At 37.6% G+C, this 16,088-nt stretch overlaps 1 protein-coding gene across 2 annotated transcripts in view; it reads right to left on the reverse strand.

Annotated features, from left to right (window-relative positions):
- Nucleotides 1-332: 332 nt before the first annotated feature.
- RSPO2 (R-spondin 2) overlaps nucleotides 333-16,088 on the reverse strand; it is a 96,948-nt gene continuing 81,192 nt past the window's right edge. For both annotated transcript variants that reach the window (XM_052704430.1, XM_052704429.1), the window contains exon 5: nucleotides 333-2,966. In XM_052704430.1, the coding sequence (XP_052560390.1) occupies nucleotides 2,857-2,966 (110 nt within the window). In that variant the 3' untranslated portion in view covers nucleotides 333-2,856. The remainder of the gene's footprint in view (nucleotides 2,967-16,088) is intronic.

A 16,088-nucleotide genomic window follows, 5' to 3' on the forward strand; every position in this document is an offset into this window, starting at 1 on the left:
GCAAAAGGGAATTGAAACAGTTGTTTAGGACAAAGCAGAAGCTACGTATGAGGGCACTTGTTACTTAGGGTTGAGTTTCTAGCGTCTGTATTCTCAAGAAAATCTCAATATGAAGATGACTAGGAAGAAGGAAATCAGTGTGTAGCTAATGCACAGTGCCTGTATCCTTTCCAAACGTGTTGTAAGTATCAACAAAATAATAAATGTTTGCACAATCCTCAAATTTTCCAGTACAGTGGGAAAAAATCTGGATCTACAGCCCTTCTCCAATTCATCTGTGTGCATGCTATTCCAAAGGAATACATTCCTTGAATTAAAAAGGACCAGAGATGTTTTAGTCAGAAGCTTGTGACATTTTATTGTATTTTGTAGCATTCTTTCTATGACATGCCTAATACAACATCTGTAACCACTACTAGAAGGATGGTACGACGGTATTCACTGCACTTACAGCCAAATTTGATAACCAGTAAGCAAACAGGCAGCTACGGCTTATATTGCCTTTTTTTTTTTTTTTTTTTTTTTTTTTTCCTATTATTTTAAAATGAGCATTTAAAGTCTGAAATAGCAGCCCAGGTCAGAAAAATCTTACTGTCCTTATCATTGTTATGTTCTAGGTAAATACGGTCATATTCTAAATGAAGGGAGAAAACCTTAAGATTAAGTGGAAGTCCACAAGCAGTTTCATGTAATGTTCATATGTGTCTAAATAGTGCACTTTTCTTCTTTTTTAGTCAACGCTTATTCTAGCTAATTATGAATATATTTGTACTTATAGATGCTTTATTTCCTAGTTTACTTATGAAGCATATAAACCATAAAACTAAAACTAAGATTTGTGGGATTTTTCTAAAATAGATCTCAAAAATATATTTGTGGGGCTCTGGGGTCTGTTTTTCCTTTTCCTTTGTTCGAGAGCATCAGGACTCCATGTGCCTGGTAACACAAGTACAATTTAAACCAGGTCGTACAGAAGCTTTATCAACTAGAATCACAGTGAGAGAACATTTAAGCAGCTTTCTTTCTCTCTGGTCCCCAGTTCTCTGCAAGTGATTGCAGAGACCCCACTTAAAAACTACTTCAGAAGGACAAGAGAGGAGAAAAACCATTCAGATACTAAGCTAAGTGTCTACCCTTGGAAGATGGGCTCCAGATAATCATTTTTGTGTTAATAAAGCCAAATACCCATGCCTGGGGGAGGTGGACTCCTCAAGCTGTCCACTGTGGCAGTATGCAGAGAGGGCTTTTGGTGGAGACTGTAGCAGTGGAGCCAGTATTATCCTAGCTCAGAAGTGAGTACAGAAACAGAGGCTAGAAACATTCACAGAGTCCTAGATTTAGATTTATCCTTTTGTTAGAATTAACTTCTTAGCCAGACCTGTCAAAATTTAAGTATAAATAATTTTTAAAAAAACACCCTTGTTTGAGCAGATAGTGATGCAAGCTTTAGTCCTAGAACTATAACTTCTGTAAGTGACAGCATAAGTGGCAGGCATTTTAGTTGTGGGATTTTCCAAGAAGATATTCAAAACTCTCCTTGAATAAAAGCCCCATAATGCAAGAATACCAAATTACACATCCTGAGCCATTTTAGCTATGTAAAAAGACACCTTCCCCCAGCCCAGATGGGGTTTAAATTTGCTAAACTTTGACAGTTCACTGGCAATACTGGGAAACTGACTGGTGCTCGCTATACTGCTGAATGACTGATTACACACTGCTTTTTCTTTTGTTTCTCCTTATTCAAGTATTCAGTTGCTGTATCTCACTGGATCAGGACTAAGAGAAATAAAACATTGTGCATTACATTTGAAAAACTACATATACAATCTTAGATACCAAGAACTTTCTGTAAAATTTCTTTCCTGACACTCAAAACATCTATCATCATGCCTCATCTTTAAAAGTTACCCTACTTTTTCTGAGACAAAATACACTAGGGCTGAGATAGGAGTAAAGAAGAGCAGAAAAGAATTGCATTATACCAGTCTGGCAAGTATACTTCAGAGCTGACACTCCACTATGAGCATCAGTACAAGGTAGTCTAGCATCTGAATGTGCTTTACAAACAAGAAAAAAAATCCAGTTTGTAACTATTGAGAAACATGAAAAGATCCTTAAAACATAGTCAAAAGTAAACATTTACTGGATTACTTTAAAGTGTATTACTAGAACCAACAGACATAACTTTAAACATGTATATAGTATTATACATAAAAATGCATAGATGTACAGTAAATATGCTCATTTATACGTAGACAGAGTAATATGTACACATAAAGTCTGCTGCACATTCGTAACTCTAAGCAGTGATTCTTGTGGCATATTGTCATAAAGCAGTTTTATTATACTCATACAACAGTTTCAATGCAGTAGGTGTTGAGAACAACGCATATTAATGCTAAGTATGTGAGTTATATCCATTTACTCTTGAAATGTACAAATATAGGAGACAAAGGCCATAAATGCAATAGTACCTACACCTCCAAGACTTCTTTTTTTTTATTTAAATATGCACAAGTCCGCCTAATGGTGATACATAGGTTTCTTTCCTGCTTCCACTCAGTGTCAACACAGTGACCAAACACTCAGTACAAAATCTTTGACACACTTCAGCACCACTTCCACTGATTCAACTCAGTGTGCTCCTGACCTTGAAGTCTTCAGGTCAAAATAAGAGGAAAAAATAAAATAAAAAATATATAAATAAAACAAACAAGCTTGTGGGCTTCTTTTCACAAGTTATTTGCCACCAATACTGTTAAAGCAGCTGAATTGTAGTGCATCCATGGGCAGGAGCATATAGCAGCTTTTGTGCACTTTGCAAAAATATATTAAAAAAAGTAAATCAAGTCTTTACTGGCTTGTTTTGTCTGTAGCTAAAAAGATGCTGTGCTGCTTCTGAGCCCTCTCCATCAAATTCTTTTTCTTCTTTTTCTTCTCCTTTGTTTTTGTTGCCCTTCTTCCTAAAAAAAAGAGAGAAAAAATATCACTGAGTCAATGAAGCAAAAAATACAAAGGTAGTATTAGAATGCAACCAAAAACCTCAGTGGCACAGGAATTACCAACGGGGACTGCAGATATAAAGTTTAGTTAATACAATCTGATCATTAGTAAAAACAGAACCTTTTGATATGGTATAAAGAGGAAGCAAGATCCTGGACTGTCAGCACTTGTCCACAACACTGTTTTGCTGGTTTGAGTAACAGTATTTATGTGGGTCTTGGTTTAATGGGATAATTCATGCAAGCAACGTTATGCAAGTGCCTAGGGCCCAGAGCCAAACAAGTAGGTAGACTCCTAACTCACTACAAGCTGGATACATGCCTCATACACTTGCGTAAATTTGCTTGAGTGAGTAATCCTATTTAAGTCAAGTCTAATATATCCCGGATTTCAATGAGAAATTAGGCACTGCAGCCCAAGTATTTGGCTGGGTGCTTTGGCAGAAAGAGTGCTGCCTCTGTAAAGAACTGCTATTATTAATTATTAACACACACTGCCTAATTCTCACAATGCGTTACTGCGCTGAAACACAAGTTTCATTACGCACTTCTTGTGACTAGAAGCTCACTGAAAAATAACCCAAATGATGAAATCGGGATCAATGCAGCCAAAAGGATTCTCAGATTCCTGAAATGAGAATGTTTTTCTCCTGTTCAGCTCCAATAGTAAATCAATGAATTCTGATTAGTTCAGCAAAGATCCCACGGACTGGAAAAAATGCTAGACAGAATGGACCCAATTCAGCATTATGTTAACTTTATTTTATTACATTATATTTAAATCCTATATACTTTAGTAGGATTTAAGATGACTGAATAGCGCTTTAAGTGAGACTGCTTGCGTTTTCTCAGCAGTGTGATATAAAGAAATTTGTGATCAGTGGAGAAAAAAATAAGGATATTAGGCTGTAGAGATGCCAACTGTAAACTTTCAGGAAAACTAAAAGAAGAAGACATTAAAATAAAATTCAAATGGCAGACAACACAGAAATGTGAAAATGTACTTTTCAGCTACAATGACAGCACATGGCTGAATTAACTAATATTAAAATTATCAAGATGTATGATTCATTAAACATACAAGGATTACATATTTGCAATGTGCTGCCTAAGCTACTATTCTCTAGGAATTATTAGAACATTAGCTTTGAAAACAGGACAGGACATTAAGTTAATGAGAACATGAGTTTAGTCCATATGAAAATCATAAGGGTCCTTGGAGTTTACTTCTGCTTCTTGTTAAAGTCTGGCATTAATGCTACTATGGCATTTTGCCATTTTTAAATCTAGTTAATCCTACACAGTTAAACTTCAGTCCAACCAATCATTAATCAAAGCCGCTTTTAAGTTTAAACTCTTTAGTAACACTGTATCTAATGACTAGGTACACCTAATGAGGTCAGGGAGAAGGAATACTTGACACAGAGCGGCATTACAACAAGATGGTTTTGATTATACACATTTCCATACCAAATTTTTATTATGTGATTCTACTAGTTGGTATATTGTGGAGCATCAAAATATATAGTTGATATATAGTTGAACACTGCATTCTTTCTTGAACTTTAAATATATTCTAATTATTTAACCTGAATCTTGGAAATACTTATTAAGGAAGTATTAGACGATCTGAAACAAGTGACAGTGCTACTAGTCAAAAGACCATTGGAATCAATTAGAACTTTACTGGAGTTTTGCTACCCAGCTTGCTTAGTGATCTTCATTGCGAAGTTTCACCGCACCAGTCAGCAAAGGAAATACAATTTCCAATCAGCACATCTAATTTTCCCTGTGGCCTCCTCCACTGAAGTAAAATGTTCACTGTATGTTTCAGAGAGTAACAAATTCTATTCTTTGTCCTCTAAAAACTCTGACATGCGTAGGTAAAAGGACATACAACCCACTTGGTGTGCATCTCTAAGCCTTACAAAGTAATTTGTGTAACAAACAAGTACCAAACCATATTGCTAGCATGCTCCCATTACAGCATCCTTAAACTGTAGTAGATTCAAATGATTTGACAAGGCACTGTGCAACAAACACATTCTTGTGTTTCAGATGCCCTGCAGCAGCCATCCCAGTGACTGCAGAGAGCCTCCAGAAGAGCAAGCCACCCCTGTGGTACAAGTGATGAAGCTGCCTCTACAAACCGCTGAAACCTACATGGCCCAGTCTGCATAAAAATAGGCCTGCTAGAAAGGGAAAACTCAACAGTCCCCCTGTGCACATGCTTGGAGGCTCTGGAGCCTCACACCAGGCTCTGACACAGCCTCTTATTCAGCCCAGCGTTTCTTCCCAGCCTGCCTCCAGCTCTCCTCCAACAGCAGGTCACAGCATCACTGCGCAGACACAGGGTAACGGTATCTCACAGAGAATGTCCCATCCCCACAGCCTGATCCTTAGCAGCAAGAGCCCTGGGGCTGCAGCCAGCAATGCTCTTCCCGTGACACTGGGTCATCTGCAGTGATATCTACCCGCCTGTTAGCTGGCAGATAGCCACAGGCCTCATTTCTTCTCTCCAAGTTATAGGCCTCCACATCAGGTCTGATCTACAATCTTCATTTTTTTATTGCAGACAACGTATCCTTGAAAGTCCTTAGTGTTAATAGCAATGGGAGAAGTACAAGTAATTCAATTGAAGAGCAGGATATCAGAACACAGGCTGTTCAAATTACTGTATTCCTCAACTGGCTTTTCTCTTGCATGCTAACTAACTCGCTAACTTTTCCTTTTCCAGCTTAAGAGTATATTTTAATCTCAAACTATGTAGGTTGCTCCAAAAGTAATGCCTCCTATTTATTTCCATGGAAACCAAAACAAAGACGTCAATAATGCTATTTGATAGAGCATATTCTCAGCTACAAAACACTGTTTTTCAACACAGTCATAGCTGTGCACTTTTTACAGCAGCCAACAAGAGCCTGCATGCCGCACTCAGAACAGTCTGTACACCCCACCTCACTGTGCTTACATCCACTGTTTGGTCTCCGGAAACATTCAGTAAGATCAACAGATGTCAATGAGTGCAATTTTTTTTTCTGCATGAAGAAATTCAGTGACACACCTTTGCTTCATCCACACTTCTGTGTGAGACGGCATTTTGCCAGAGTGCCCCTCTGCTGCCATCTGTCGCACAGCAACATGTAACAGGATATTGGCAGGAAGGTTCAACCTCTGCTGCTGTACCACCAACATCCATCCTTGACGCTGTGGGTCAACATAAGAAAATGTCAGAGCAGCCCTCATACCTAACAAAGGGCTCTTCAACTTTCACTATCTGAGACAGCTTGGAGCATGATTTGTAGAAATGTACAGAATCTGTACAGTTGGGTGTGGACACTGAAATATGTATAGGGCTTAGGAAAGAGACAAAACACACCTAGATTTGGTGTTCGGTTATTTAGCAATTGAAACCCTTTATAAGCCTATCTTTCACTCTGTATCTCAAGTTCTACCCAGAAGCAAAACTGGCAAAGCTAAGCCACCCTTTATTACAATACTATACAATTCAGTTTTGCTATTTGCTTTATGAATTACCAATAAATAAGTCATCATTTTATACTAAATACATTATCACAGTCATCAGTCTCTTTACAGTGTTATCCATGAAACTTCTGTTTGGATTACATGCTCATGGTAGGAGGATGGTCAGTTAATTGTTAGCTAATATTATGCTACAATTTCTAGCAGTATAATGACATATAGATAAAGGTACATAAACATACAGGTAATTCTGCAATTCCAACATCCATTCCTGAAAAAAATTATTTATGCTAATATACGCAGCAATTGTCCATACACCAAAGAGCTATAAATAATTGGTATTATGTGGGTAATTCTTTGTTGTTACTGCTTTTTATCACATTATCATCACTGCTCCTACAGCAGCTGCATTCTGCTCTGCTACTCAGTTCCTTGGTTTGTCTCAGGCCCTGAGCTCAAAGGAATTTGAAAACATTGCAGATTCCTTCTGGATGGACCCTCCTCCTGGTCCATTCAGGATGCACATCATTTGGTTCAGAGGGAGCCTTCATCAACTCCTGTCAGCTGCAAAGGCAGCTTTCCACATAGAGAATCTTGAGGGTGGATTCTTAACACTCAGGGCATGCCTGACAACAGAGAATCCCAGCCACAATGCTTAACACCACTGGCCCAGTTCAATGGCCAATTTATCCTTCATTTGCAGTATAAATACTGTTGTATGTACAGCTCTTCTAGTGAGACCTGCCCGTTTTCAGTTTCAGCAGATAGAGAAAACAGCATACATCCACACGAGGGCAGCAAGGATTTAATTTTAAAAGAAAAGAAAAAGAAGCAGCTATCTGCATATTTACTTCATACTGTAATTCCCTCACAATTTTTCAGTGTTCTCTTATTAAAAATATTAATTATTTTACAGAGATCAAAATGCTTAATACTCCATTTTTATTTAAATTTTTTTTTTCTCTTCTACCGATGACTATTGAATAACAGCATTGGGCAGGTATGCCTTCTTCCCTTTCTAGTATTTTCACGTGCACAATTTCCACTGCTAGTTGTAAAGGCACAGTGATGTCCTGGGATAAAAACAAACTTCAATAAATGCATTATTTGATCTTTTCTTTCATTTCTTCTGTCCTTTCATGTTGTATAGTTGTAAATCATTCCCCTCCAGATGTAGTTCTACTTCAGATCCTGTATGTGGCAGCATCTACTCTGCAGGTAATCTAGAGAAGTTTTGAGACTCAATTTGGAACACTGCAGGATAGTAGACACTGCATGAACTAATGGCAGCAGCAAAAGGATGGATGACTAGTACCAGTCAAGTCACATTAAGAGAAACAAGATGTAAGATGCTGGAGAACCCTGTCTCACATGATGGAAGAAAAGCTTCTGTCGTATAAATCCATGGATGCCTAATCATTTCCTCTTCATTTACAGTGCAGATCAAAAGCAGTGACTGCAAAAAAACTCCACTCAAATAATAGAAAGATTCAACCCAGAAATGATCCTCCAAAGGCAAATTATCTGCTAGTACTTTCAGTTGAATGAAAAATAGTGGATACAGAATCTGCCAGAGAAATACATGAATGGCTAAGAAATTTTATAAGTGTATACACATTGAAAGAAAAAAAATCCCCATTCTACTAAGTCAAGCTTAAAGTATGGCTAAACCATGCAGTCTACCAACCAAGTCTGACAAGTGGCCACACTGGAAGATAAAACAGTGAGGTTTAATAGCATAGCAAACCAGAAATCATTGGCATCATTACCAATGTCACCTGCTATGGAGTTCATGCCAGATAAGAATTTAGTGTGCAATTATTTTTAATGTTATTAAATTTAGGCTTAAATTATCTGTGCTCGGTGTGTGCTTCAGAACCAACATAATTTGGGGGGAATCACCCAACATAAAACAGCCATTTTGAGCAGGCAGAGAAAGACACTGGGATTTGGATGGACACTGGAAAAAAGGAGATGGATTAAGGACATGGGACAGAAAGAGCCAACTGTCAGCAGCCAGTGCCTTGTATTTTTGGGTGAAATTCTGCTTTAGTTTGAAGTCTTGCATACACATATTTGCCTCAGAAAAGCAACAGAAAGGATGTTATGAAAATATTTTTATCAGGAGTGCACACCACCATTTCTAGTCCTGAAATAGCAGACATTATAAAGGTGGATTTGCAAAACAAATTGATAGCATGATAACAGTGGACTCCTCAGGAAAGTCATTAATTATGTAATGTTCTTTATTCATTTACAAGGGTTGAACAATGTTTAGCAAACTAGGGCTACATAAAGAATAGAATTTACATGCCACAAGCTACTAAGAGTTTAGTAGATTTCTCCTCAACTTTAGGGCAAATTGACTGAGAAGAGTGGTTTTGCTGACAAGCAGTGCATTCTCCACAGTGCAGTTTTACAACACGTATGGTAGATGGCAGTGAGAAAGAATATTCATTTTTCTTTAAAGAAGTACCATTTACTCTGCTTAGAGAAAGAACAATTGATTCTACTAATTAAACAATACAAAACTTAGGATTTCACACTTAATAGACTTAGGAGGAAAGCAAAAAGAAGCACAGCGTGGAAAGAGGAAAGCTCGAAAACATAAGGTGACATGGAAATCATAGAAAACTGCCAGAACTGAATAGTACAGATGTTTTAATGCTGAATCAGATCATCCTTTCAAAGTAATTTGAAAACAGGTGGGTCTCAAGTGAAGTTTAAATGTTTACCTAATGTGGATTTATCTCTGAATCCAAATGATGTGGACATTAGTGGCACAGAGGTGACTCACTAGTATTCTCTCTGTCAGTGATGTGTCAGATCAGATGCTTTGCAAGCAGAGCCAAGCAAAATGTTTCCTTTGGAAGGTTTGTGGTTTTGTTTTCTCTTCTTGGCAGTCCAATATGAAGCAAATTTCAAAATAATAAAAAATATTTATATAATATTAAGAATATGCATACACACGTAAATATATTCTATCTGCACAGGCAACAGGAACAGTTAAGGAATAATTGTCTTGGTTGCCACTCTCCCCTGCCCCTCACAAGGGATGGTTCAGGAGACAGCATAGGCCAAGAACTGCTCACATAGAGTTGTGTTCCTGGTGTGGGAGCTCCGAGCAGAGCAACGCAGATGTGTGCCAACCTTTGCCTGTTGACTCAGGTGACTTACCTGGTGTAGGGAACCTGCTTTGGCAGGGGGGTTGGACTTGATCTCTGGAGGCCCCTTCCAACCCCTACGATTCTGAGATTCTACAACACAGCACCCCCCAGCACATTTAATTAATTGCTACAGACCGAGTCACTAATATCAGTCATGGTCAGTCTGGATTTAAGAGATGTACTGAGGTACACAGCTTTATCCCTAAATGTATCAGGGCAGCCCTATTGCCAGCCTAAACACTGGCACTTTCTCACAACAGCCTATGAGTTACTTCTGTATCATACAGCTGCTAAAGGATTCTTCACTACCAGAGGTTTGAAAAAAGGGCCCTTTATACCTGAATCTTACATTTCTGTTATTTGCCTATTTTGTTATTTGTTTCCCAATAGTCACAAATCAGTTTTTCACAGATAATAAAATACAGTGCAGTCACTCAAAAAATATAAAAATGTAATATCAAAAATAGACAAGTATAATATCCAACGTGGCATTTCATCTTGCTAAAACGTTTGTTTGTGCCCAGTATTCTCAAACCATTGTCACAATTTCAGAAACACCTTTGTTGACTTTGTTGGAAGGGTCATGGAACATGAGGGACAAAACAGGGCAGCACAGCTTTTCCCAGGATGCCACTGATGCCTTTATTTTTTGCTGCAAACATGCCATGGAGAAAACAATGGAAAAAGCTGGACTAAAAACTGACTTTCAGCACTCCAGGGAAAGCACAGTTCCTTTCCTATCACAGAACTGGTGTTAAATAGGTGCACCATGTGTTCACATAGCTACTCTGTGTTCAACAGAACATGTAAATGGTACTACTTCTTTGGCATTAAAGGAGATGTATTGAGATTACAGTACTAAACAGTGACTTCTCCTGTTGCCCAACCAGACCAGGCCCAGAACACAAAAGAAAGAACGTGTATGGCCACTGGATATTTGCATTCTGATTTATTCTGTTTTCTGAAGAAGTACTATGATGCCTATTTTTAACTTTTAAGCACCATGAGCCTAGGGCTTTGCTGTACCCCCAGCTCCCAGCAAGTCAGTGTTTTTGGCACACAGTCCCCGCAGAAGCCACCTCAAATCTGGCCATTAAAATTTTAGAAACATTCAGCATGGATTTAAAACTACTAATCCAGTTTTCCTCAACTTCCCTCCTAGATTTTTTTGAGTGTTTGAGCAATGAATGGTTCAAGTGTTTGCATAATTCTTGCCATAGGATAAACTTTGCACCCCCACTACCAACCACAACAAAAACAGCAACAGCAGCAACCTCTTTGAACTGTCCCTGCCTTGCTGAGAAGTGCTGTTAGATGACCTTTTTTGACCAACTGGCAATTGTGGCTTGAACATGAGCTGGCTGTGGACAATAGGAAATGTCACCAAATCACCAAGGACCTGAGGTAAACTGAGATTATCTCTTTTAAGCTTTATTGAAAGCTAGACATACACAGACCACAGGACCACCTAACTTTCCCACCCCTTACGGCACTTTTTTTCTTTGAGCTTAATGACAATATAGTATAAAATCAGCCAAATGCAGAAAATTCAATCTGATATGCTCGGAAATTTTCACAGTGAAAGAAAGAGTCAACATTTCAAACACTCTCCTCTGACTGAGTCTTACAGTTCTGCAGGATACAATTAATTTTCTGTGCTTTTTCACTATTACTGAAATTACACAGCCAAAAAAACAAAGAAAAAAAAAAAGCATTTGAAATTTTCCCATAATGCTGTAGTGGACTCCTGTTAAGATTTCTTCTCAGAAACAGTTTTAACAGAAGCAGTTCCTGAAGGCATGCATTCCTAGGTCTGTTCTTGTTCGATCAACCTGTATAACATTGCATTTCACCAATTACAAAGCAAAGAAAGGATTATTTTCTAGAGCGCTGCTTACCATTATACTCACATTCTTTCTTTAATAAAAATTGTTATACAATTGACTGAAACAAATAGCACTTACAGAAGCACATTAAGGCCATCACCACTTTCTCCTCGTCATTCTGCCAGCCTTTAGTTTAATTTTATTGTGATAAAGGTAAGAAAACTGTATAGATCTATAAACATCCCAAGTTTGAACAAAGTCAGTAGTTATTTCCACCTGGGACTTCTGTGATGCTTTTGTTTGCTTCATTTCTACAAGTGCACATATTAAGCTAAAACGAGATCAATTGATTTTACAGAAACTTTCCACAGGCCGAGTCCTCGCATGGAAAAATTTTACCTTGAAATGAATTCTGTATGCATGAAGTTATTTGCTGATGTTACGACAAAAACAGAACAGCCCTCAGTGGGCTGGACTTAACTGTAGGCATCTTAGAGCTTCTAATGAATCTTAGCTCAGAATTGATAATAACATGACTTTTCAGTGAAGTGCCACAGAACCTGAAATTGTTATTCTCCATAAAAGCTTATGGAATCCTTTGAGTTGGGACCCTTAAAGGCCATCGAGTCCAATTCCCCTGCATTGAACAGGGATTTACTGTAAAAAACATCTTCCTTACATCTAATCTAAATCTTTCCTCTTTCAGTTTGAAACCATTTCCTCTTGTCCTATCACAACAGCCCCTGCAGGAGCCTGTCCCCTTCTTTCATATAGCCCCCTTTTAAATACTGAGTTCCCTTTAGAACTCATGTCTACATAGAGTTATAAGAAGCCTGAATAGACAATATTTCCAGAATGAAATCAGCTTTGCTGAGGCTGCGTGGAACATCCCTTTGCTACCTACAGCCGGAACAGCTGAGTACACTTTTGCCCCAGCTGTAGCTTTAGTGCCACTTCCTGACAATGATAATTCACTCTCACAGCTTTGTATGCAAACTTCACTACCAAGTGCTAATTCAGACAAGTACAAAATAGGGCCTGCAGGACTGCTCAAATCATCTCTCTGCATGCTTCAGGCCTGCCCAAGAGTACTTCTGGTCCCTCCCCAGCACAGCTGTATGGCCAGGAATGCCTACAAAAGGTCAGTGCTGCATTCAGATATAGAGCAAACATGCAAAACTGGACATAGCTTCACTCTGAAAACAACCTTAAACTGAAGTCAGCCCTTGACAATAAATTTATCCATGAGCTGTTCCACAAATTTAGGCTGAATAATGAGTACAAATTTCACCAGAATTTAAATATGCAATGTTTAAATATATCTATTTACATATATATAGCCACTATTTAAAGAAGAACACCACCAAAATACTTTTTTTTCTCCCAGAGATTAGAGACATGGACTTGTGGGGGGAGAACTTACTCTGCTGTGAGGACAGCCTGCTGCCACAGATGCTCTCAGCACCACAGGGTCTGTCCTCCCCCCTCACATCCACAGCAGCTGGATGCAGCCTTGGCATCACATGATAAGAAGCAGTATACCGTGGTATCTAATAATACATATGGAGTGGACAGATTAGGTTCTCTACTTATTCTGATATACATCTGCAAGAAAGACAACTCTAATATCCTCCAACAGTTTTAAGTCATTCTAAACTAAACTGCAAACTAGAGGGGTTTTTCCTGCATAAAATATTTTTAAGTATATATTCACTGATAAAGCTGGGGAAAAAAAAAAAAACATGGATGCTTTCTTAAGAAAAAGAAAAGGAATATATGAAATAAACTCAGCATGTAGCTTAAAGGCCACTTGCCATAAAAGGCTTTTCCTGACTGGAAGTCACAGATGTATGCAAAAAACAGATGTACATCAAAGACTGTTGATTAGAAGCACAGAGAGAAGTAATTATCAGTCTTTTTTTTTTTTTTTTTTTTTTTTTCCAAAAAGAAATTCTTTATTCTAATACCAATAAAACCTTACTATGTACAGAGCGAGTCTATGGGTTTAATTAACCATATGAAACTTTCAATGTATATGCGATTCCTGTTCCACATCATCACACTCTCATTGACTTTTAGGGTAAACATCTGATAGGTGAAGGATCTTCGCTTCATTATTTTGTGATGGCGTTAGTTTAAAGACTGCATAAATGAAATTTATTTTAGGCTTAGAAACCAAATGCCTGATGCTAACAGTTCTCTGCGGGCCAAAGGTACCAGCAGATATTAAAGCTGCCAGTAATAGTGAGCCCATCCTGACACAGAGTTCAGCTGGCACAGCAGTGCAGACATATTCCTTGCTTAACTGGTGGCCAACCACAAAGATAGCACAGGTCTGAATGCTCTCCCAAAACACCATGCACATTTCCAACCTGCGACAACTAAGTCATTCTCCTAAAGACTGCACATTCCTTTGCAGATCAAGAGAAGATTAAAAAAAAAATAAAAAATTAACTGTAAGTTTTAAGACATGACCAACTTCAAATTAGCAGCTGCTTTTCAAGCAGCAGTTCTTACAGTTTTGATTTTGGATGCACGTGTGCTAAGCCCCAAGACTCAAATGTAAGAATCTAAAATCAGACATCTGAATGGATACTTTGACTGGGTTAATACTGCTTCGAGTGTGGGAAGGAAGTACTTATTTGAACCAACCTCAGCTAAGTGATTATCAGCTTCACACACTGAAGTAGAGTTGATCTCTACTGAATGCTAACTACTTCATCATGTTAGCAAACACCCATTTCTTTGCCACTGCCTTCATCACAATTTGTTCCATGTGTTAATTTAACCTGTACTATAAGATAAATAATGGGTGACAACTGGATCATTTTAGGTTGTGACATAATTACTACATTAGTTACAAATATCCACTCAACTGTTCATTTTCTCTACTGAGACAATCTGTTTTACGCCACTTTCCTTCTCTTTAATTGAGAGTGGAGAACATTTTGAATTCTCACTTGCTGACTTCAAGAGACTCCTTTCAAATCTGCTGGAATCTATTTTTCTAATTACATGTAACATCTTGCCAGTTTCCTCCACGTAGCCAAACAATAACTGATTCCTTCACACCATCCAGTTATTTTCATTTAAGTGTTGCATACATGTTTGGCTTTGATGTGATTCCTGTTCTTGTTACTTTCTGTGTAAATAAACTTTAGATAATAGCACTTTCCCCTGGCCTGAATTCAATGGAAAGGATCATATACTAATATCCAAGCAAAAAGAAATGCTCGTAACAAAAAAAATATGTTTTCCACCTTGGTTTGCCTGTCTATGCAAATAACTAAAATCTTCACCGTTATGTGGGTTATTAGTTAGAAACTGCAAGTCTTACAATTTTTTCTTTCTTTCAGAATCATACAAAGGTAGAGAATATTCTCTTTTAACTTTATTTATCATATGTACACATCTGTTTGTTTTTTGGATATTATTAGGAACTTACCTCTTAAAATGTGCAATTATTTTGTTTTTCTATTCAAAAAACTTCTTGGTGTATGAGAAAGTTAAGAATTACAAGGCAGATGAATTCTCTTATCTCCATGGTGAACCTTAAGAATGCACTTATGTGGTTATTTGCATGTAATTAATTAAATTGTGAAAATTAAATTCTAAAATACCATTAGGGTTTAAGATCAACATCCTACCATAAAGGTTATTTCTACAGTTAAAGTTTCGTTGGTACACAATTGGCTTTTCAAAGCAAAACATCGTGGAAATTGAATATTTTTAGGATACTAAAAATAATGCGACCGCTTTCTGCACAGATCTATCCAAGAGAAGAAACACAAAGAAATGTTTAAGAGTCATCTGTGCTACATGAGCAACAAAGTGATTACTCACTTCAGGAAACACATCATTATATTATTCTTTGCTAACAAATACAAGCACATGATCTTTAAACAATGCCTTACTTTTAAATATTTTTGTTGTAATAAATGAGGTTGATCTATTTTTAATTTTTTTTTTTTTTAAATCTGTATAAATCTACAAGTGAAACCCTTGTGAAACAAGGCTTTCCATGCCAAGTGTCAAATACGAGGGATTTTTTTTCTTATGATTTAGTATGAATTACTGGAAAACACCGTTTATCATAGAAAAACTGGCCCAACTTTCACTGTATTTACCCTAACAGGCGCCACTGTAATGGACTGCAGATCTGTGAGCAGGCCAAGAACAGAAGCTAAAACTAACACTGAATAAATGCAGTATGTTTCTAAGTGGGAAGGCAGTTCTTTTCTTTTACTAGATGGTAATAGATGGGATTGATTTTTATCCATAATTTACATAATGTAAAATTTATCTGATCCAATCCCATCCTTTTTCCAAAATGTTATTTTGGTAAGTGATTCTGCTCCAAAATTTCATCTGGCAATGAAAATCTGGTCATTTTTGAAGAGCTGATTTATTTTCTCCTTAAGTACAAAAATTCTGCTTGGGGACACAACTGAGCTTTCATACAACAGAGCAAACAGAACAATTTTGTTCACTTCATTCTGGCCAGAAGTCTTAAGCAATGGAATGGCCCTAAATTCGACAAATCCTCAACAGCACAGGTGCAGAACGTCACAGGCTGAGACAGACAGCTGGTAGCAAGAACATATAGA

The sequence above is a fragment of the Tympanuchus pallidicinctus genome, unplaced genomic scaffold (assembly GCF_026119805.1).
Source record: "Tympanuchus pallidicinctus isolate F22 unplaced genomic scaffold, pur_lepc_1.0 scaffold5, whole genome shotgun sequence".
Classification (NCBI taxonomy): domain Eukaryota; kingdom Metazoa; phylum Chordata; class Aves; order Galliformes; family Phasianidae; genus Tympanuchus; species Tympanuchus pallidicinctus.